Here is a 23156-nt window from a genome sequence, read left to right as displayed (position 1 = left end):
TCCACCAACTACTCCATCAGTTGGAAATATTTACAATCCCCCTATGAAGGATTGGAATTTCAGCCAAGGGTGGAAGAAACTAGCTCCTCCTCCACAACTGCGTGAAGTGTATTCATGGTCTATAGCCCTCGTTTTAGATTACAGGGAGTCATCTCTATCTGCAACCTTTTGCTGCAGCCTGAACTTCTGAAAACCTTCTCTCTTTTCCCCCAAGAATCTCCCAACTTTCCTTCATTATTCCCTCCTTCTCTGTACTCCTAAACCTCAATTTCCTTCCCCCAGGTTCCTCTGGGAAGTCCATCTAATCTCCTTACATCCCTTCTTCCTTCCTATGATAGATCAGGCAAGGGTTGGTGTCTTCTGGAACAGAATACAGGTATATATGAGCAAAGGTAAAATTTTGGAGCTGGGTGGAAAAGCTAATAGAATGTATATTGCAGGAATATTAATATTTCAATCCCTTCCCTCTCGTCTGTGTATCAGATACTTAACAAAGAAAGACATTTAAACTGCTGTGATTATATTTTCTTTTGTAGATTTCTTCAAATTAATCTTACTGGTGGTAATTTTGTTTTGTTTAAAAAAAAAACATAAAAAACCCTGCTGCTAAAAATATATAGAAAATGTTCTGCAAGTGATAGCTATCTGTGAACGCAGCAACTTTGCCAGGGTAGCAAATGGATATCAGCCCCACACCCCTTTTAGAGAGATAAAAGATTGCCACAGTTTGGGGCTGAAATGGACTCGCTTCATTATCACATGCAATAAAGGTTTTAGATTCACATTTCCCCAGCATCGCCTGAAGCAAAAATAATGATACCCCCGATAACCAAAGAACATTATTAAAGCTACTTTCCAAGGAATTTAATGATAACTAAATTATTTCTCCTTAAGAAAACTGCACTGTGGAGTCTTATGTACAATGTGCTTTAAGGAGCAAGTCTTTGTGTTACTGGCTATTTAAACAATGCACTCATTTGATTTTTTTTCCATGATTGTTTTTAAGAACCAATGGATTGGATGAGTTTACTTATTTTTCCTGTGCTCCTGGAAGGTAAAAATGGAACTCGCCCCTTTTTGTGAGTGTTTCCAAAGTTTGTAGGGTTCTCTCTCTCTCACTCACTCTCTTCATTATGGAAAGACATCTGGATTTAATTATTCATCTACTGTGTATTTCCCAGTTAGATCACATTAGTGATTTCATGACAGGCAGTAGCTTAATTACACCCCAGATAGCAGCCCCTTATCTTTAGTATATATTTTTCAGCCAAACTTACTGCTATGAATACAATTAACTTTCTGCCTTAATTTCTTTAACAGGTGAGAACTTGTTAACAGTTCTTCTCGGGATTAAAATAGTTCCTTAAAATTTGGGGAAGTGAAAGGAATGTGAAGTGGTGAGAAATTGTTATCGGGATGTGGCTTATGAATAAATAAGTGTTCTCAGGCTATCGGAACTCAAAAGCAGTAATTGGTACAAGGCAAACCAAATATTATACTGCCTGAACTATGGTTAAGGGGTTGAGATAAGGGAGCCTCACACATCTTACCCAATCCTGCCACTCCTCTGTAAGAATTTCTCCCACCTTTTTATTGCTACTTTCTACTGTGTTTATGTGTCTGCACATACATTAATCATGGCTAATGTTAACAGCAGCGGACCTCACCAGCCTTGTGCCCTGGGGCAAAAGTCCGCAATGGTGCCTCCCCTGTGGAATGCCACCGCCCCACGTGGAAATCTGCCCCCCCCCTACTTACCTAGAGCGCATGAGGCCTCGTGTGACTCCAGGACATGTTGAGGAAGCCCCCCAAAGCGTCCCCAGTGCTTTGAACTGTCCTTCTGGCAAACCAGAAGCACAGTTTCCGATTGTATCGGGAGCCTCGGGGAGACTCCCACATGGTCCTAAAGTCGCACAAGGCTCTGCACCCAGGGCATTTGCAGAACCCACACTGAACGTTAAATCAATTTCTAACTTCCATTTTTAATCCTGATTAGAAATGAATGACACAATCCTATTCTTTACCAGCGCCAGCACAGCGACTGTAGTGCCAACGCTTGCTATAGCAAAAGCGTCATAAAGTGTTCGTGACAGTGTAGCCTTTAGGCGAGCAAGCGGAGAGCTGTGCTGCCCCACCAGGGCCAGATCTTTGTGGAGCACTGAAAGAGCAGAGAAGCTCCAGCCAGGCAGCAGAGGGGCAGGGGGAGTGTGTAATAGTGTCCTTGATTCATTAACCCCAAGCACTCATAAATCTAAGTACGTGTGAGCTATCTGATTTATTATGAAAGGGCATAGTTTAATTTCAAGTAAGAGAACGACACTGACTTATCCCATGGGTGACACATTTCATTATGATTTCCATTCTCATTCTTTGTGAGTTCAACATTTTTGTTTTCACTCTTTGATTGCCTCAGTACATCGAGCAGATGTTTCAATGGAACTGTCTTTAAGGGACCCCCAAGGTCTTTTCCCTAAATAGTTCCAACTCAGTTCAGAGCCCAGAAGTCAGCATGAAAAACATCAGATCCTTTCAAAATGCACATCCACATGTTTATTGATATAAGCAGGTTACTCTACTGTTTAATTTTCCTCCCAAATGCCTTAAAACTTCCTCAGAGACATGGCAATAAACCTTTTTTTTTAATCCAACAAATGCTGCTCTTTAATCATTTCCCCTTTCTCCGCATGAATAATTAAAGGACGGAAGTCACAAACAAAATTGAGGCAATATCTGGCCAAAGAAGCCCCACCAAACCCATCAGTGAGCTAGATCTAACATCCTTCATTTTCGGAATGTCTCAGGGTGAGTTGGTTTTGTGTTTTAAACTATCATAAATAAAAGACATCAAAGCCTGATGGTTGCAGCAGATAAAAAAACAAAAAACCCTGAAAATGTGTGTGACACTGAAACAGAATTGGGCCTCTGGGGGGAAAAATGTAGACAAATGTGGTTGCTGCATAAGAAATTTTGAAGCAACTTCACCCCAGCCAGTGTATCATTCTTGTAGGAGAATCTCTCCTTCCATTCCTTTTTACTGTATGTACTCTGCCACACAAGGGAAAAGATGATGACACACAGTCCAATCCTAACTAAAACCTTCCCTGCTGGGGCTGACAGTCCCAGAGGCCTTCTCGGGGCAAGCTCCCACTGCCCCAATGGGTCTCATAGGAACAGCCCTGCTGGATCAGGTCATAGGTCCATCTAGTCCAGCTTCCTGTATCTCACACAGGCCCACCAAATGCCCCAGGGAGCACACAAGAGACTTGCATCCTGGTGCCCTCCCTCACATCTGGCATTCTGACATAGCCCATATCTAAAATACACATACACATCATGGCTTGTAACCTGTGATGGATTTTTCCTCCAGAAATTTGTCCAATCCCCTTTTAAAGGTGTCTAGGTCCGATGCCATCATCACATCCTGTGGCAAGGAGTTCCACAGACCAACTACACGCTAAGTAAAGAAATATTTCCATGCCAGCCATTTTGTTGGCACAAGTCCAAGGAGAGTAAGAGAGAGAGGAGAGGTACAGGGAAACGATCCTGGTGAACAGTGATGCCACGGGGGTCCACCTCTCCCTCCCCCATTCCGCCTCCCACCTGCCCTCTCCCTACCCAGACACTCCCCTGTTCCTCTCTCTACCTGCCCTGTTCCTCCTACCGCCCACCCACCATGCCAGCTTACTTGCAATCCCACCAATAGCCAGCAGTGAGCCTCGACACAGCTGCTGTTCATGGTGAAGGTCCTGGAACGGCTGTTAGCAGCATGCAGTGCGTGCCACCATATGGCCATTTACAACAGTGGGAACCAGTTAGGACTGGTCTGACAATGGTAACAGAGGACCATTATATGGCATTCTTGTAACCACTCAGCTATGCATAAGAAGTTAATACTACCAAATGCAGATTTCTGAGGCTAGATCAAATAGCAATTCTTAAGACTTTTCCTCCAAGACAGGAAGAGACAAGAAACTGAAATTCCCAACTTCATTTCCTTGGATTGTTAAGGTGAGCCTTGAAAGTGATCTCATTGGGATCTGCTGTACATGTATTGCACTGTCAATTTACAACCATGTTTTAATGTCAATTTATTTTGACATGGAAGCTTTCTTGAGTGCGCTTCTTTGCAGAAGGAGAGGGTACATAGATGAATAAATGAAATCAAGATATTTTACTTATATTGCTGAAGGAGCTGTGTGTATGTAGTGCATGCACAAACACCATATCAATGAAAACTGTCTTGGGAAAAGCCAGCGGAAATTCTGCCTTAATAAGAATACAAGAAAAATCATCACACCCCATGTCAGCTAAGCAACCTGCTTTTTCTTGCTACTGATAGTCTTAAGTGTCTCATTGTGGTTGCGTCCCCTCTTGTTCACTGGAGGACCATAACACTTTGTTTTACACATGACTTTCCAAAGTCCCTCCACGGCTTCAGACTGGAGCGGCATAACCCTGAGGCATTTATCCTGGCCTGCTTCCAAGAAGTCAGACTTTAATACTCACTGGCCCCTGGGGACGTGTGCGCGCACACAGAGCACTGGCCCTCTCCTTGTTCTCTCTTTTTACTTAAGGGAAAAGGGCAAGATGACAGTTATGAAAAATGGGGACTGAAACAACAGCCTCTGCTGAAGAGAAACCCAAATTGTTCTGCCGTATCCAACTGAGCCCAATTTAATTTATGTAGCCTATCTTTTTGGCCACCAATTCTATTTCTCTTCCTGCTTGAGTTAAGTAGTTTGTTAACATCTCTAGGAAATATAAGGTTTCCCACAGAAGATCCAGGGCCAGAGCATCCATAGATCATGCCTAGGTGATTGATCACCCCCTCCCCCCATTGCCATTCCTGTCTGGTTCAGTGGTCTTTCCCAGCATTGCCCCTCTTACTCCTTACAACATTCCTATAGCAGATGTGAGGAAAGCAATAGGGGCATGTGTTGATTTGGAAGAAATAACTGCAAAGTACATTTCAAGGAACGATAATGATGTTCACTTAATTCGATAGAAACCCTGAGGCTACGAAGTGGCACATCTGTGTACTATTTATGGTTCTGGAGGGGACATAAAGAAATGTTCAAGGGGAGAGTGACTGCTGCACAAGCACTATAGGACAAAGCAGGGGTTTCCAAACCCTGGCTTGCGGGCTGCATCAGGCCCACAGAGGATTGTATTCAGCCCGCACGGTTCCCCATCCCCTTGGGGCTAAAAATAGCTCAAAAGACTCTCAGTACATTGGTTCTTCATGTATGTATTAATTATTTATTTTCTGTGTCAGATACACGATGTGTCAGATATACGATGCGGTCCTTGCGCCAAAATGTTTGGAAACCCCTGGTATAAAGGTTAAGCATGTTGGGGTAAAATTAGGTAGCTTTAACTTACTGTAATGTTCCAATCTGCATTTTTTAAATGCAACAAATGACAAGTGATAATGTAACAATTACCACTGCGATCAAGGTCATGCCTAGTAAACCATGTTGCTTCTATGGAGCACTTCTTGTTTCAATAGTACTTAAGTCCCATCTTCCTTTAGTGAAGCTGGGACCATGTCTCCATCAACAGACAATTCCTTCCAACCAGGGGCAGCCCATGGGTGAGGCGACAGCTGCAACTTACATTGAATGGCAAGCTACAGGGAGCGGCGAAAGGACTGGGGGTGCTTTTCACTCTGCTGCCACTTTTCTGGAGCCCACCATGGGTGAAGCCACTCCAATCTGCCTCTTGTTCACTTAGCAGGGAATGAGCCTGTCTCCTACCACTTACCTTTCTCCTTCACATGGTCCCTTTAAACCAGGGGTGCCCAAACCCCGGCCCTGAGGCCACTTGCAGCCCTCAAAGCCTCTCAATGCAGCCCTCAGGGAGCCCCTAGTCTCCAGTGAGCCTCTGGCCCTCCGGCAACTTGTTGGAGCCCACACTGGCCCAATGCAACTGCTCTCAGCTTGAGGGAGACTGTTTGACCTCTCACGTGAGCTGTGGGATGAGGGCTCCCTCGACTGCTTGTTGTTTCACGTCTGTGATGCAGTAGCAGCAGCAAAGGAAAGGCCAGCCTTGTTTTGTGCAAGGCCTTTTAGAGGCCTTGAGCTATTGCAAGACCTTCATTCATTCATATAAGTTCATCTTTAATATATTCATTTATGTAAACTTATGTAAATTTATTCAAATTTTAAATGTAAATTAATTCTTTTTCTCCCCGGCCCCCGACACAGTGTCTGAGAGACTATGTGGCCCTCCTGCCAAAAACTTTGGACGCCCCTGCTTTAAACAAAACAGGAAGTGCAGGGGACATAGGCTTCTAGCATATCCCACACTTCCTCTTTTGACAGAGAGACTGTGCAAAGACAGAGAAAGGCAAACAGAGGCAGGCTCACTGCATTCCATGTGGTGGGGTAGGAGTGGATAGCATGTGGTGAAGGCGGTGTCAGGTGTCAGGTCACCTTGGCTGCCCCTGCTTCCGAAAGCAATCTGAATGTCTCCCAGCTGGCATTTATGAAACCAGGTGGGCATGGGCCTAATGTGCAGGTGACTGCATGCATTCCACAGAGCAACCTGTGAACAAAGGGGGAAAGACACTGAAATCAATTCAAGCAACAGCAGCTGGTGAAAGCCGATTAAAGATTCTGATGCTTGATACTGGGCAAAAATCATGGCAGCAAACCATAAAGCTTTTTCACCCCTAGTTCTCTGGCCGTGTTGAATTCTGATAATCACTTCCAATACCCTGCCTAGCCCCAGCTTTTCTATACACCAAGAAGCAAATTGTCATCAAGGTGGAAAAGAAACAATGCCTTGGAGGCCATCATGAACACCTGTGGTCTTCTGCCCGTCCATTTTCTAACTTTCCAGCCACCAATGCTAAATGATCCTGTTTCCAGCACAGAGGAAGTGCTTTAAAAGACCTGATGTTATCTACGTAAATGAAACCATGACTCTGAGCTTACTGAGTTATCAGCTGTAGAAAGAATGGTTTGCAGGCTGAGTTCATTCTGTGCCACGCAACTTATCTATGGCACACGGAATAGTTGCTAAGAAACTATAGAAAATAATATGCATGTATCAAATTTGGGTTTCAAATTTTCCAGCAGACTATCAGTGCTGCTTGCAGTGCCACAGAGTATAGGAGTTCTTTTGCCTTAAAATCATCTACAAAATTATCTATCATTATTTGATTGTTTCTACGAGGGCCAGAAAGGGAAGTCTGCCTTTCTTAACCACGTTAGCATTTAATCAGTCCTAGCACTATAAAATCCATACTCCATAGGTTTCTTACAAGGCATAGATTTCTTACAAGGTTTCTTACAACTTCAAGATGAACGTTGGAGGGAAAATCATTATGCTACCCTTCCCCTCTATCTGACCCTTCTAAGGACTGAAACACAGTCATATGGATACACACATCCAATACTCAGTGTGTGAGTGTCAGCAACAGAGAGACACCCCTGTTTCAGAATGACCTTGTATAGATGATGACAGCCACCTTGGCAGTCTTAAGGAACAGTAGGAACGTTTGTGAAATGCTCTTACCCGTTGTTCAGCTCAGTACTACTTCCTAGCCTTGTAATAGGTTTATATTCAGATGATGGGCCAAAAAACCTGGTTTTTAAAGATATCTGCTCATAATGCCTTTGCTTATCACCTAATGCATATAGGTTGACAAGATCTGGAATTACACAGATATCCAGTGCCAGGGTCAGCAAACATTCAGCTTTTGACTGAAAAACGTTAGGGTGAATCACCACGTAGCTGCAATAATGAATGAGAATAGAGTTTCATAAACAGATGACTTAGGTGGTGTAGCTTTTGCTGGACTGTACCAATTTAGGTAGGGGAATATCATGTTCAAATACTCTTCCGTATACAAAAACTCTCCCAACACATAGCAAACTGGCACAAAGGGAGAAAACTATGTGAAAACCCTCCTCTCAGGCAGAGTTCTTGGTTGGTTGGTTGGTTGGTTGGTTGGTTGGTTGGTTGGTTTCATAAAGGGGTTTCCACATGGACTATCTTCAAACATGCAATCTCCCATGGGTAGTCTGAAGCAAAATGGTCCCACAACAACTAAACATCGAGTTCTCACTGATTATGTGGCTCGAACTTTCAGAGAAAGAAGTGTTACTGCTAGTCCTGAACGTCAGGAAGGAGATGCATCCAATTTCTGGAAATACCTCAATCAGTATCAAATGTGCAAGACAATCAGATTCACTTAATACACACTAATACACAATGCGGTCAATCTACACCAACAAGTGATGGCAAAGCAAGCAACGATATGTAGAATGGTAGAAAGATGCTTTTTTAAAAAAAGCTCATTGTACACTTGGGAAACTAGCACACTTTCTCAAAAGCACTCAGCACTATCCCAGTATGTTTGCTCACAATTACAGTTTTTTATTTTTACCTGTTTTTAAGCTGTCTCTTTTAACAAGGAGGATACTCATCAGCACATAAATGTTTCCCTTGTAGCGGTTGTTCCAAATAAACAAGCCTTAAACAACCACTGAAGTGAGTACATAAGAGCGATTGGGAGAGACTTGCAGCACAATTTGTTAGCTTCAAAGGTCAAGCCAGCCAATGTTTTTATTGGATCGGATTACCTGAGGGCATTTATGATGCCTCGACCTAAAAACAAACAAGTTCTTCTGGCAGCATTTCCATATATTTATGTCATTTTAGGACTAACGTGATCAGCTCTTCTGCCCAACTGCAGTGCAGCCAGAGCTCAGCAGTCATTATCCATTGGGCCTTGTTGAAATCCCAGGCGATTGAGAGTGGCAGAGCACCCCCCCCCCCAAGATGGCTCTCCGGTCCACACACTGCAGTTGTCACCATTGCCCTTGACAAACTGCACTAGTCAGCTAGGAGAACTGGGCGGGGGAATAATGGTTTAGTTTTATGCTAGTCTTTTACATGGCAGCCTAGTGATCCGATCATGCCCAGAAATCACAAAGAGATGGAGAGCCCAACCCAAGCCTTCCCCCTCCCCTGCTGGTGCAGCCATGCCAAAAGAAGAGGCAGACAAAGAACACGCTGGCTTGATACCATCAAAATAGATACAAAGATGAACTTCCAATAACTTAAAGAATCTGTGCTTGACAGGGCAGCATGGAGAGCTCTTGCCTAGAAAGTCACCAAGAGTCTGACTCTAGTGAATGGATAAAGGAGAAGAAGAACGTCTGACCCATAATGAGTCCCCTCGAACCTGCACCTGCAAAATTGCTGGCGCAAGTCTGAGGAGAATAAGGAGAAAGAAAAGAGACACAGGAACTGCCAGATCCACCCCTTCCTACAGCCTCCCTGCTGAATTCACACCCCCTCCCTGTCTCATTCTGCCCCATTTCCCCACCCCCACCCCCCGCCGCTGTCTTGTCTGTTCCAGCAGTTGGCTTGCAATCTGCTGGTGGACTAGGAGCCTTGCACGGCAGCACTCCCCAAATGGCCAACAGCATGCTCCATGCACTGTTGGCTGCCATTTTGTGACAGTGGAAGTGCCTTCTGCTGTCACAAAGGGCTCACGCACCAGCCCAATTCTCAATAGGTCAGGACTGTGAACCGTACCTCCGGAAAGATAGGCGATGCTTCTGTGATACTGGTAGGGCTTGTTCATCTATTGATAGACGGTTCAAATGAAATAACCTTCCCTTTCACCATCCTGTTAATAGGCTATAGAAAGCTCTCCTCACTCTTGGTAATGGACTCCTGCATTACTCTTTGAAAGAGAAAGAGTAATGAAGTAGAGTCTCTCTGAAAGAGAAAGCTTTCTTTCAAAGTGAAAAAAAGTTCACTATCAGTATTTGGCTCAGCCCTAGAAATTCACATCCGCCACAAAGCCTGTTGAGATCACTATGGCTGGCACCAGGTTGGTGGGCACCCTTGGGAAAAACCCTGCATGGAGACCTATGAGAGGAATTTTAGCAGAAGGTGCAAAGCTTCTTCTGGGCCCCTTCCCGAAGAGGAAGGAGAGCAATGGGTGCAGGCAGAAGGGGGGGGGCAAAATAGGGCAGGGGAAGGTGCTGACAGCCACAATAGTCTTTGGAGCTCAGGTCTACTAGGCTTCTTGGTGTAGAGTCCAGGTCTACCCAACCATGCGGCATTAGCAGCTAGATATAGACATATCTATATTCATATAGACATATCTCTATTCTCATCGCATTGAGATAGAAAAATCCATAGATTTTTCCACAGGTGAAAACCCCTTGGATAATTAGGTTACACCTGTAATCACTGGCATGACCGTCTCTCTACAACAGTAAGAAAAGCAGTTTTTAAAATTGTGGTTTTAAAGGGATGCATTTTCTCCCTTCTCCAGGGTTCAGCACAATCCTTCTTATTTGCAATGGCCATTGACTTTAGTCAAATCTATGTATAAAAAAATTCGTGTATAATAAGGTTGGATCTGTACTATTATTTTAAACTAGGAAAGAGACTAGTTCAGACTGGGATAGTGGGGAGGGGAACTTTAACCCTTTTAAAGTTCATGGGATGATGACACTAAGGAAGCAAACACAGAAGGCAGCTCTCCTGACACATCCAGTACAAATGGGCTGTCATATCCGTGGATCCGGTATCTGTGGATTCACTCATCCATGGATTTGGGGGTGGAACCCTAATAGCCCCGTGCATCCATCACTGTATCTTTTTATTTCCGTAGTGACACTTGCAGCGTGAGTATTTCTTGCTTAAACATTCTTGCTGAACTGAAGAACCGAACATGCAGGCAACCAGCCTGTACGCTAGAGGGCAACTAACAGGAAGCAGGAGTTCCCATTAGAGAGCAGGTCTCTATTAACAAGACAGATATTTTAAATGGACAGCTGAAGCAGTAATACACCATCCCTTAATGGAGTAGTTCTCACACATTTAGCATCAGGACCCACTTTTTAGAATCAGAATCTGATTGAGCAGGTAAGGTACTGGTGGGAGAGTGAGTTGTGGTGGTTCATGAGAAGTTGCATAGGGTAAAATAGTTGCAAACCCTGCATTGGGTAAAATAGTGGGCAAAAGGATTGGGCTGCCTGTCTGGTAAGCTCGTGTGATAAGTGTCACTGTATATGTATTTAATAAACAGAAAAGCAAGCTGTGGAAAAGAGAGGTCAGGTAACTTGCTCAATGTCACCAACAAAGCCAGGCGCCCCATTTATTTGCGTGTTCCTTTTTGCTGCTTGACCTCTGCTGATCTCTCTTCCTTATCTCTCTGACAATGCAGAAAGAGATGATGCAAACCCCCTGCAGAAACTTTACATCAGATGCTCATAAACCATTGCTTTCTGCAAAGTGCTGGAATTGGCCATTTTCGAAACTGTGTGACAGCTGCTCTGCTTCCCCCCCCCCACCACCACTTTTTGTGTGTGTGCCTCTAGCCGTAGAGAAGAATAATCTGAGCTCTCTGCATTGGAATCGTTTCCCTCCGGGCAAAACCCATGCACAGGAGCAGCACCCAGCTGTTCCCCAGACAACTGTGGCATTGCTTGCTCTTTCTCCAGCCACACCAGATGTCCGTCAGAAATAACCTGAGCCAGGTTTGAGTTAGGTTAATATAAGACTGTGGAGCAACATATTGCAAACAAAGCTGCTATCGTCGCCATATATTTCAGGGAGGGGGGATTATTTTTACATGGCTGAGAATAGAACAAGTACTGCTATAGCCTTAAATTCACTGTCTGCAATGTTGACTGCCATAATGCAGGTACTTATTTATCCCTCTCTATTTCTAAACAGCTAAGGAAGCCTAGAGTGATGCACACAGCCCTGAATGTGAGGTTCCAACTGAGGTGCAGTTTGCGGACCAAGAGCAGACTGGCAACAGGAAGCAGATGGGGGAACCACTCCACCTGGTTTTCTGTGCTGCCCTGTCCTAGTGGCCTGGCACTGTTTAATCCATCTATGGTGGTGCCCAATTTGTGACCAGCCTCTTGGTGCTGTTTATGGTGTGTAACCCCCTAGCATTATCAGCTAACATGATAAAGCCTTCACATGACTGAGCATCACAGCTTTTTGAGGAAGGAAATATGCATCTTGTTTGGCCTAAACACACAGTTCAGTTGTGGTATGTGAACATTCACACAGAGGCTGCACACTTACCTGAGAGTATGTGCCATTGAACTCAGTGGGGCTCAAGGCTGAGGAGGCATATGTATATAGGATTGTCCTGTCTGCCATGTCACATGATATGCACATACCTAACATAAAATCTAACACGACAAAATGCTATTTTTAAGCACAGATGGAGCCAACAAATATAAAATCACAGTCTCAGTTTGAGCTCCTGTATGAACACCCTAGAAAGGTCAGCTGGACTGAGAAAAGGTCAGTGCAAATACAGGTGGGTCCTTGGTATCCACTGATTTGGCATCCAATGATTTGACTCACCATTGATAGCAAGGTCCATCTTTAAATGCCTTGTAACAAGGGAAAAAAGGCCAAAATTCAATTTCCTACCTTTGTGTTGTTAAATAACTATAATTTCATTCCATTAGATTCCATTATTCACCCCATCTAGTGGCTGAATGTGGTATAGTGCACTGGGGCAACAATAGAGGAGCAAGAAACTTTTGGAAGCGGTCTTTAAAGCTATTTTTCTATTGATTTTTTTTTTCATCCACTGGGGGTTCCGGAACTCTCCGATTCTACACGAAGGTCTCAGATTCTACTGCAGCTTTGCAGCTATTGTGGGGCTACTTCCTTTACTCGGGGGAAGGGGTGGTTGCTGCCTAGGGTGTGCTGGATGCTGCTACAGCCATTTTTGCTGCTGTGGCAGCCCCACTCTCTGAGCAGTTTAGCAATGGGCTGTTAGTGATTAAAAGGAACTCATGCTCCAGCAAGGGCTGCAGCTTGCATTCCATTCTCCTCTTTTCCCCACAGCAAGGTGTAGATTGGAGATGCTAAATCCCAAATTGAATTATCTTGCAATCAGTTTTCCGAATTACTATTCCTATCTGTCTGTATGCTTGTGAGTGTGTATGTTCATTTCTAGGTGTATTTGTTCTAGAGACTTCTTGTGATCCCCAAATGGAAGAGATAAAAAAAAAGGCCACAAATATTTTAGCTGATTCATCACGAAGATAACATGCTTAGAATATATATTTAAACTTGTGCATCAATCTATTGCAGGAGTCGTTTTTAACCCTTACACAAAATTAACTGCTCATGTAGTCTCCGTTATGATAATCAGGAGCAAGAAATCCTTCTCACATACAAACCCAACACGTTAAAATGCATGGGGTCAGTTTTTAGATGCCAACAGTAGCCTTTACTAAAATGTTTCTGAAACTTTTCCATTAGCTAATGAGACATTCCACTGTGGAGGTTCATTATCTCTCCTACAAAATCAGTAACCAATTCCCTTTTGGCATTCTGGAGATCAGATGGAAGTAGAAATGACATATACTAACAGTAAAGGGACTAAGTGCCAGCTGGCTACGATTGCAAGGCCAAAAAAGCAGTTTGTTAGAGGGTGGAAAGGCAATTTTTTCCACCATAGTTCTCCAACAAGGTTTTGTAGCAGGTAGAAAAGACAATAAACAGCGAAGGAGGACATGGATAGAAGAGGAACAAAGACAGAAAATAAGGGAAGGGCAGCAAAGGATGGAGAACTGGAGAGAAGGCAGAAGTAGTAGGGGGAAAACTAACAAGGATAATGGCCATAGAGCAAGAAATAATGAAAGCAAAAGGCAGAAAAGGGCAAAGCAGTGATCGGGTGCTCTAATAACGCTACCACAAATTCTCTGAGGGACAACCATTCCCACTGATAGTGTGTCAAAAACGTTCAATGCTGGAGAAGCTTCTGAAGGCCCGGAGGAGGTCATGCAAAAGCACACTGTATCAAAGGGAACTCTCTTTAATCTAGATTTAAAAATGTCCAGAGGTTGCCATGTACACTTCCTCTTTGATTTGTTTTTCCTTCTCCCTGCCCTGAGGTCAGAAGGTAAAGGCAATACAGTACAAAAATATCTGGCGGTGCTCCAGGGGCCTGATTTTTTACGGGTGTCATGATGCCTCCTTCAGTGTCAGCCTAAAGTGCAAGGAAAGGCTGGGCTTGAGGTGCAGTTGACCAATTAGCCCGTGTTACCGGCCAGGGAGCTAATGAGAGCCTCCTTTGAACATCCCTTTGTCACTCAGCGGCATCCACCGGCTTTCATATTTCCCAGCGGATGTCAGCACAGGGCGCATGGCCTGAGGGAGACCTATTTTAAAAGGGCTGTGTTGCTACTGGAGATTCTCTGTCAAGTCAAAGAGGATTCCAAAGCAATGGAGCTGCTGAAGAGGGAGCAGAAGCAAAGAGGATATTCAACAGGAATCTCCAAAGCACAGGCACATTTTGCAGAAACCACAGTTTTTGCAGACTTCCTTTTGGTGAATCAATTGAAACACACACACACACAAACGTATGAACTTTTCTGTACCACAGGGGAAAATGATAAAATGTTATCTAAATCTACAATAGGTCCTTAGATTTGCCTACGACTATCCCATCCCTTATAGGCTTCCTGCATGAGGGAAGTGGTCATAGTTCAGTGCCAGAGAACATGGCAGTATAGTGCTATAAATTAACTGTGTACTTTCCCCTTAAGTTTAGCCAAGCCTTTTAACTTGCACTAAGTTTTTATGCTGCTTTAAACTGCTCTGCTTTTTTACTTTTTAATGCTCCTGACATTTTCTTGATTTAAGACTCCTATATTTAGATATGTTTGTACAATCTAAGTCTTACTGAACTCAATGGACTTACTTTTGTGATAAATAAATATTACCATTTTCAAACACCTCTATTGATATCACATGATAGCATTCTTGCCTATCACAACGTTTGACCCAGAAGATGCAGTGGGTATCTGAAGAGTGAACCAAATAGATTCATTGACCCAGATGCAGTAGGTATCTGAAGAGTGAACCAAATAGATTCATGCATATAGCTTGTCATTACTGTAGGTTGATATCCTTTCTTTTACAGGATATCCTCCTGTAGGTTGATATCTTTTCTTTTACATTAGTGTAGGTTGATATCCTTGCTTCACCATGAACAATCTAGAACATTGTAGTAGCACAGAACAGACGAGGGCCCTTTCCTAACTAGGATTCAGCTGGTGCGTGGAGGGGTCGTAAAATGGTTGTCAATGGCTACATTTTGCAAGTGCCACTGCAGTTCTGTAGCCTCACTACTGGAGCCTGCTGCCCTGCTGGAGCCAGTAAACCAGCAATGGAGTTGGAATGTGGACGGAAAGGAGTGGGGGGGGAACAGCGGAGTATCTGGGAGGAGAGAGGGCAGAACAGTGGGCAGAATGAGGCAGATATTGGCAGATACGTATCCCCAGGAAAGGAACCAAATATTTCCTTACCTACAGGAAACTTCCATGACTTCCCTCTCCTCACAGGATGCAGGTCATCAGTAGAGAGGATTTAGTTAGGATTGGGTGTGGCTTTCCATTTCCACTGTTTACAGCACAATACTATACATGTCTATTCAGAAGTAAGTCCCATTGAGGTCAGTGGGGCTGACTCCCAGGTAAGTGTGTATATGATTGCAGCCTGAGATCACTTTAACAGAAGATTAGACAAATTCATGGAGGATTGGCCTACTAGCCATGATGATGACACTTATTTGACTTCTCTTGACAATTCTAAGATGTATCTGCATGGAAAGAACCCTGCCCTTCTCTTTGACTTTTACATTTTTGACAAGTTGGTGTCGACTGTACGTTAATACCAATTGCCATTGGATGGAGGCAACCACAGTTTGTCCCTTTTAGCCCTGCTTGCAGACTTCTGCTTGCAGAGTGTACTAGCTCCCTAGTACACTAGGAGCACCTTATGGTGCACCTTAATTTTGGAAATTAAACGTGATATGTCAAATAGTTAAGTTTATAAAGCAGTCCAAGATCTTTAGGAGGAAAAGCAAAATACAATCAGTTCTCCTTATCCGCTAAGTTTAGGGTCCTGGAAAACCTAGTGGAAATCAAATTAGCGTAAACCGAATCACTGAACCTAAAGGAAAAATGGGGTTAGGTTCCAGGGGACCCTCTTCACCATGCTATGAACTTGGAGGACCTGAATCTTTTTGTGAAATCTATGGGGCTGGGTGATCATGAGGGCTCATCAACATCTCCAACACCTGATGCTGCCTTCTCCCTGCTGGATAACTCTCAACTCAATGAAAGTTGCTGGCCCAACAATGAGACCTCAGAGTTCAGTAAAAGGGAGGGGGTTGCTTCACCCTTCCTCCTCCTCCACCTGTATCTTGCTTGCCCCAGCCACAGAGTAGCCTTCAGACAGCCTTCCAGAGACCTCTCATCAGCAGCCATCATTGCCAGTGTTGAGAAGGTTCAGCTGGAGCTCCCAAGAGGATGCCTAAGTTGGTGGGGCAAGTCTGGAAGTGGGCACAGATATGTCCAACAATTCTCCATGGACCAATACCAATGCCCATTTGATGTGGAAAATTGACCCAATCCAGACAATTTTCTAAAAAATGAGGAGTACAATTGCCCAGACTCAATTACCACAACCCCCGACCCCATCTGTCTATACTATATAGGTGTCTCCTCCTCTCCCGCCTGTACAGAACCAGTGATGCCTTCTGCTCGTGAAGAGGCCACTGTCTTTTCTCCTTATCCCACAACCTCTCTCCTGTCCACCTGGCCTGCCTGTAGCTGTGCCAAGCCCCCCCCCCCGAGTACACCTCGCACAGTATTCATGAATAACGGGAACAGAGTCGCAAATAACGAGGTTGGTGGCAATTCTGCCCCTCTCAGATAGTGAATTTGGATATAAAGAGAACTGACTTGATTGTCAGTTGTTCTAAATATAGACATAAGGATTGCAGAAAGGGCAAAAACATTTTACCTTCTGACCATTTATGTACGTGAGCATTGAGGATGTTCATCTTTCCTTGCATTCAATGTATGAGCTGAATGTGTACAAAGAACATAACATTATGGCTCCTAGTCAAGACTGGTGCTCCTCCGGGGTACCAACAACAACCCTGGCTGGACAGCATGCCTTCTGAATATCGTGATTGTCTCCATATGAGACGGAAAAGCAATGACGCTTCCCTTCATGCTACCCAGCCAGAACAAACTCTTTTGGGCAATGTGGTGCCAAGGCAAGTCAATCAAGCTATAATTGGCTTTAATTGATACTCCCACATGCTGCAACATTCCTAACCGGCTGAACTTGAATGCCATTCAAATAAGGATTTTGAGGAGAGCAACAAACCAAAAATCTTTCAAAAGCAAAATGCCACAGCAAAGTACGTCAAAAAGGTGTGGATTCTGGAAGGAACATTTCATCTGTGTAGGTGAATGACACCTCAGCACAGCAATTATAGCAGAGTCCTCCCAAAAGATATGATTGTGACTGTACAGAGAAAATCAGGTTATTGCTTGATGCCCTATATTTACACTCACTTCTGTCAGAATTTACATTCCAATACATCAACCACCATCTCCTTTCTACCCTCCTCATCTATCAGAGTTTATTGGCCAATCGCTCTTCTCTTTCAAGTTGAAACCTGGCCCATGTCAATTCTGCCTCTCACTATATTGAGTGTCCAATATTTTCCCAGCTGCCCTTTTGTTCCTTGCTTATGGTATGATCTTTACTGCTTTCTTAAGAGGATCTCTTTCATCTCGTCTTTGCATTTCCTTTGATGATAATCATTATCTTTGTTTTGTTTTTGTAAGTAGTGTAGACCCATCTTGTGAATCTGAAGCCTGATGCACAAATGATGTTTTTCATTTGTGGTCACTTCGGCAGAAATACAGGAACACAGAGATGCACACTCCCAAGTGAACTGAACATGGTGTAGTGAACAGAATTCACTTGAGTTCAAATCCCAACCCCATGCAGTTCACTGGGTGCCCTTGAGTTCTTAACCTAATTAACTTCAGAAGATGATTGAGAAGATGAAATGGGATAGCAAGCCACCTCAACTATGCCATTCTAAAAGAATAAAAAAGGCTTGTGTGTCTAATAATGCAGGGCTATTTTAGAAAAAGGTAACTTGGGATAGTAAAGGAATAGGGAAAACCACTGATGGATAAACAAACATATTTTTTTCCCCCTCTAAAGTTTTTGCTCAGGCAGGTGGGGGAGACAGAAATGCTGACTGGGAAGCTGTATTTTCCTAGCTAGCTTTATGACCTCCTGTTTGTAAAGTTGGAAGTTGCTGGAGAGAGGGAGAGCAAGAAAGAAGGGTAGTTTTTTTATTTAAAACCATCTGCAGGCTTTCAGATGGTTTTCATTTAAACTGAGACATTAATCTACTGGGATTGTTTGAAAATTAATTTATTGTGACTCATAAATCTATGCTATTTTTCCGGACCAATGCATAAAATAGCAAAAGAGGTATCAGGAAGATTCAGGTACTATCCCTCCCAGAGTCACCTTTGGCTATAATTATTGAACTATTAAGTTAAATAGGACTTTACATTTTAAAAACTGGAGATCTGGATCGGAAAGACTTGGGTTTTACATTGCCTTTCTGTCATGGAGCTCAATCTCTTTAAGGCCCAAATCCTAACCCACATTTCAGCACTGGCAGAGCTGTGCCAATGGGATGTGTGCTGCATCCTGCAGTTGGAGGGCACTCACGGAGGCTTCCTCAAGGTAAGGGAATATTTGTTTCCTTACCGAGGAGCTGCATTGCCCTTATTTCGGTGCTGGAAAGTGGGTTAGGATTGTACCCTAAATCCCATAAATGGAAGAATTATGTCACCCTGATCACCCCTGCACTGACTACAAAAAACATAAGGAAAGGCTGTTTTAATCTCCTTTCTGGTGTACAAAATGGTGCAGAATTGTTAATGGCAGAAGCTGTTGAAACAGCATGCAAGTGATGATTATGATTACATTTTCTATTTATTATACTCTGTCTATTCTCCAAGGAGCACTGTCCATGATTCTTCCCATCCCTGCATAGCCTCGCAACAACCATGTGAAGTAGGTCAGCCTGCATGCTAGCAAAGGGCCCACACAGTGCACTTCATGGCTTAGCAGAGATTTGAATGTGGGTCTCTGCAGTCATCATTCAATACACAAACCACTACACCACACTGCCCCCCTCACCATGCTGCCTCTCTGATATCTTCTTGCACTCACATATTTCCATACCGAATTCTGATCACTTCTCAAACAATTTTTCCTCCTGCTCAGAAATTTGTATCAATTCATATCTGCTCTCCTCTGTTCCAATGAAACACAAGTGCAAATAGCACTGTATATATTCTCCAGTGTCCATAACATCTTAATGCCTCTTGCGAGGCAATAAGAAATGATGCTGTCTCATCAGAGTCACCTTTCACTGCCATCACAGGAGAGGCATCTTTCAAATGTTTGGGAGGGCGAGGAGGTTGACGTTCAGCTGGAGGAAGAGGAAACCTTGGGAAATGACCTTGAGCTACTGCAGACATTAAATAGGTTTGAATAGCAGAAAAGAGCTCAGTAAATTCAAAATCACCAAACCTGACAGAAGCAGAGAAATGGTCAAGCTAAGCCATTTCCATCCCTCTGCCTTGAAAACCATTCTGGCGATCTAAACAGTAATTTACATCCTTGAGTCGATTTCCCTTGCTTGCTTATGGGAGGGGACGAAACTGTCCTGCCTTCACTTCCTACTTTCATCCTCAGGAAGTGGGGAAAAAAGGATTCTACTGGTATGGTACAATCCAGGGGTTAACGGTGGAGCAATTGGCACTGTAGAATTCTTGACACTAAGTGGATGGGAACTTGATGAGTGACTGGGACGGACATCAGGAGATCAGTGCTCTGAGCTGCATTGAAAACAATTTTATCCCACCTTTCCAGTTGAAAGCTTCTCAAGGTGGTGTACAGTGACCAAGTAAAACAATAATAAAACACATCAATTGAAAGCAACAATTAAACAGCAAAAGACTTTGGTGCCCGGGGAGGAGGCAACTTTTGGGGATTCATTTCTGTCAACTGTCTTCAGAAGATGTTCTTCAATGGATAAGATGCAACCCCACCTGCCCTTCCCTACCAGTATCTCATCCCTTTAGTAAGCACCCCTCCTCCTTAGTTTTGGCAAGGGACAGGGAATAATTGGCAGCAACTATGCCTAACACAACCTGGGAGGTACAGAACTGGGAAAGAGGGATAACAAGTGGTGGAAGCAAACACTATTTCACCCCAGACCTCAATTCAGAGGGTTCTGGGCCTGGTTCAACTGAGGTGAAGCTTCTCAATCTCAAGGTGTTGATATTTCAAATTCTTCTAGTTCTAAATCTCTCCCCCACCCCCGCCACCACCCCAATCACTAACTACAGCAAAGTAAAAAAAGCAAAACTAGATGTGACATGAAAGCTCCATGACTAGAACACTCAACATGTTTTTCCACTTGCTTGGATCAGAATCTATATCTTCTGGTCTCAGCTAACACAGGCCTACAAAACTGAGGGTCAGAAAAGTTTTCCCCAAACTTTATGGTGGTTTGATATGAATTTGGGGTGCAGATTACAAAAATGGCACCGGTTTTGCCCTATCACGTCTAGTTTTGGAGATATAGTATAGCCTCATTAGTGAATGGTTCAAGCAGCTTCTTCATGAGGAAGCCATGGTGTAGTCTTCCTCATGAGGAAGCTGCTTGAACCATTCACTAAAGAGGCTATGCCATGTCTCCAAAACTAGACCTGATAGGGCAAAATGGATGCCTTTTTTGGAATCAGCACCCCAAATATAACCAGGAATTGGTGTAAAGTTTAAGGAAGCAAAATGTGTGTTGGCCTGTGTAATCTGCATGCGATCCATTAGTTTGGGCTAGGTTGATTCATGCATTACTGGAGTGGGCTGAAAGCCCCGTGGTTAAGAGCCCAATGACAGCCCATGGTTGGGCATTCGGAAAACGCAATCACATGAGATGGGAAGATCATGAGAGCAGTTCCCAAGCCAGCACCTCTATACCATGGATGTATAAATCATGCTTTAGTGTTTTTCCCAAGATAAAAGCTTCCCCAGAATTCCTCACTTCGTACCACCACACTGCTTCCTATCTTTGTCCTTGCCTTTGCCCATCCATCCACCTGCCAGCAACTCCGCTCTCACCTGTCATGCCCCCTGCTCCTCGAGTAAATTAAGTGCTTCCAACAGGAAGGGAAAAACTATTATAAAGGAATAATGATAATGATAAACAGCCCCCGAAATACATACAATGTTGCCTTCCCCTCCCTAACCTGTCTCCCCTCATTTTCCTGTCTTCCAGAAAGAGCTGCATTAATCACTGGGGCGGCAGCAGAGAGATAAAGCACAATTGGAATTTAGCTGTGCATTGTGGTGTGTGCATGTGTGTGTCTGGGCAAGATGGGGAGGAGGATGCAGCCGAATAATCTGTCCTTTTATATACTTATACTGCTGGAGTCAGTCAGGACTGGTTCTCCAGGGTTACAGCAGATTAAAATCATTCACGTCCTTTTGCTCTAGTAGGAGGTCACCTTTTGGAAAAGGGGATAAGTATTGTGACAAGTTGAATTTTAACATTTTTTAAAAAATCAATCTGCCAAGGGGTTCTGAGGCACCGTATGCATCCAAAAGGAAAAGTACCCAGCCCTGCAATTTCTTCTAGTTCCGTATACTGTCTATTTGCCACAATAGTCAAGGGTGGCGTTCCTTAACGTTGACTGGCTTTCTCTATTTAAAAAAACCCTATAGCACAGTGGTTCTCAAAATTTTTAAAACCGGGACCCACTTTTCATTCATTCATTCATTCATTCATTTATTAGATTTGTATTCCGCCTTTCTCCCCGAAGGGCACCCAAGGCGGCTAACAATCAAGTTAAAATACAAGGAAACAAGGAAATAGATGAACATTAAAAATACAAAACACTTAAAAACAATTAAAACAAGATAAAATACATAGCAACAGATTAAAAGCATGCAGTAAAAGACATAATTTATAAATTTATAAAAACAGCCCTTATAGTGCCTCGAAGGCTTTCCTGAATAAAAAAGTCTTCAGGCCCTGCCGGAACATTAATAATGAGGAAGCTGTCCTCAATTCAAAGGGGAGGGAATTCCATAGTGCAGGTGCCACCACCGAAAAGGCCCTGTTTCTGGTTGCCATTCCCTTCACCACTCTCAATGATGGCACAACCAACAGGGCCCCTTCTGATGACCTTAGAGAACAAACCGGATTACACGGAAGAAGGCGGTCTCTCAAATACGCTGGTCCCAAGCTGTTTAGGGCTTTAAAGGTCATAACCAGCACCTTGAATTCAGCCCGGAAACGAATGGGCAGCCAGTGCAGCTGCCGGAGTAGCGGTGTGACAGAGTCAAACCACCGACCCCCAGCAACTACCCGACCTGCCATATTCTGCACTAGTTGTAGCTTCCGGACCATCTTCAGGGGCAGCCCCACATAGAGGGCTTTACAATAATCTAATCTTGATGTCACTATGGCATGGACCACCATGGCCAGATCTGCCTGAGACAGGTACGGCGGCAGCTGGCGCACCAGCTGAAGCTGGGCAAAGGCAGCCCTGGCCACAGTCGACACCTGGACATCCAGGAGGAGCTGTGAGTCCAGGAGAACCCCCAAGCTGAGAACCTGCTCTTTCAGGGAGAGTGCAACCCTATTCAGAGTAGGGCGACAGTCCAGCACTCGCATCGTGGATTTCTGCACCAGGAGGACCTCTATCTTGCCCGGATTTAATCTCAGCTTGTTTGCCCTCATCCAGATCCCAACTGCCTCCAGGCAACGCTCCAGGACAGAGACAGCCACCCTGGAGTCAGGTGCAAAGGATAGAGCTTAGCGTCTTCAGCACAGTGATGGCACCCAACTCCAAATCCCCGGATGACCTCTCCCAGCGGTTTCATGTAGATGTTAAACAACATGGGGGACAATATAGAACCCTGTGGCACCCCATACCTCAAGGGCCAGGGTGCTGAACAGGAGTCCCCCAATACCACCATCTGGGACCTGTTGGCCAAGAAGGACTGGAATCACGGCAAAACAGTGCCCCAAATCCCCACCTCGGCCAACTGTCCCCGAAGGACACCATGGTCAATGGTGTCGAAAGCCACTGAGAGGTTCAAAAGGACTAGCAAGGATGTACTCCCTCCGTCCAGCCCTCGGCGTAGGTCATCCACCAAGGCGACCAAGGCCGTCTCCGTCCCGAAGCCAGGCCTGAAGCCTGATTGAAAGGGATCCAGATAATCTGCTT

The 23156-nt window shown here is 44.1% G+C and overlaps 1 protein-coding gene across 13 annotated transcripts in view; it reads right to left on the bottom strand.

Moving 5' to 3' along the window:
• NRXN3 (neurexin 3) overlaps positions 1 to 23156 on the bottom strand; it is a 1424661-nt gene that overhangs the window by 118474 nt on the left and 1283031 nt on the right. For 9 of the 13 annotated variants that reach the window (XM_066627903.1, XM_066627913.1, XM_066627922.1 and 6 more), the window contains one exon: positions 16027 to 16035. The exons of the other annotated variants lie outside the window; for them this stretch is intronic. In XM_066627903.1, coding sequence (XP_066484000.1) covers positions 16027 to 16035 — 9 coding nt within the window. The remainder of the gene's footprint in view (positions 1 to 16026; positions 16036 to 23156) is intronic. 13 annotated transcript variants of the gene reach the window in all.

The sequence above is a fragment of the Tiliqua scincoides genome, chromosome 1, assembly GCF_035046505.1.
Source record: "Tiliqua scincoides isolate rTilSci1 chromosome 1, rTilSci1.hap2, whole genome shotgun sequence".
NCBI classification, from domain to species: Eukaryota; Metazoa; Chordata; class Lepidosauria; order Squamata; family Scincidae; genus Tiliqua; species Tiliqua scincoides.
The sequence above is the reverse complement of the archived record's forward strand: the minus strand, read 5'-3'. Positions and strand labels throughout refer to the sequence as shown.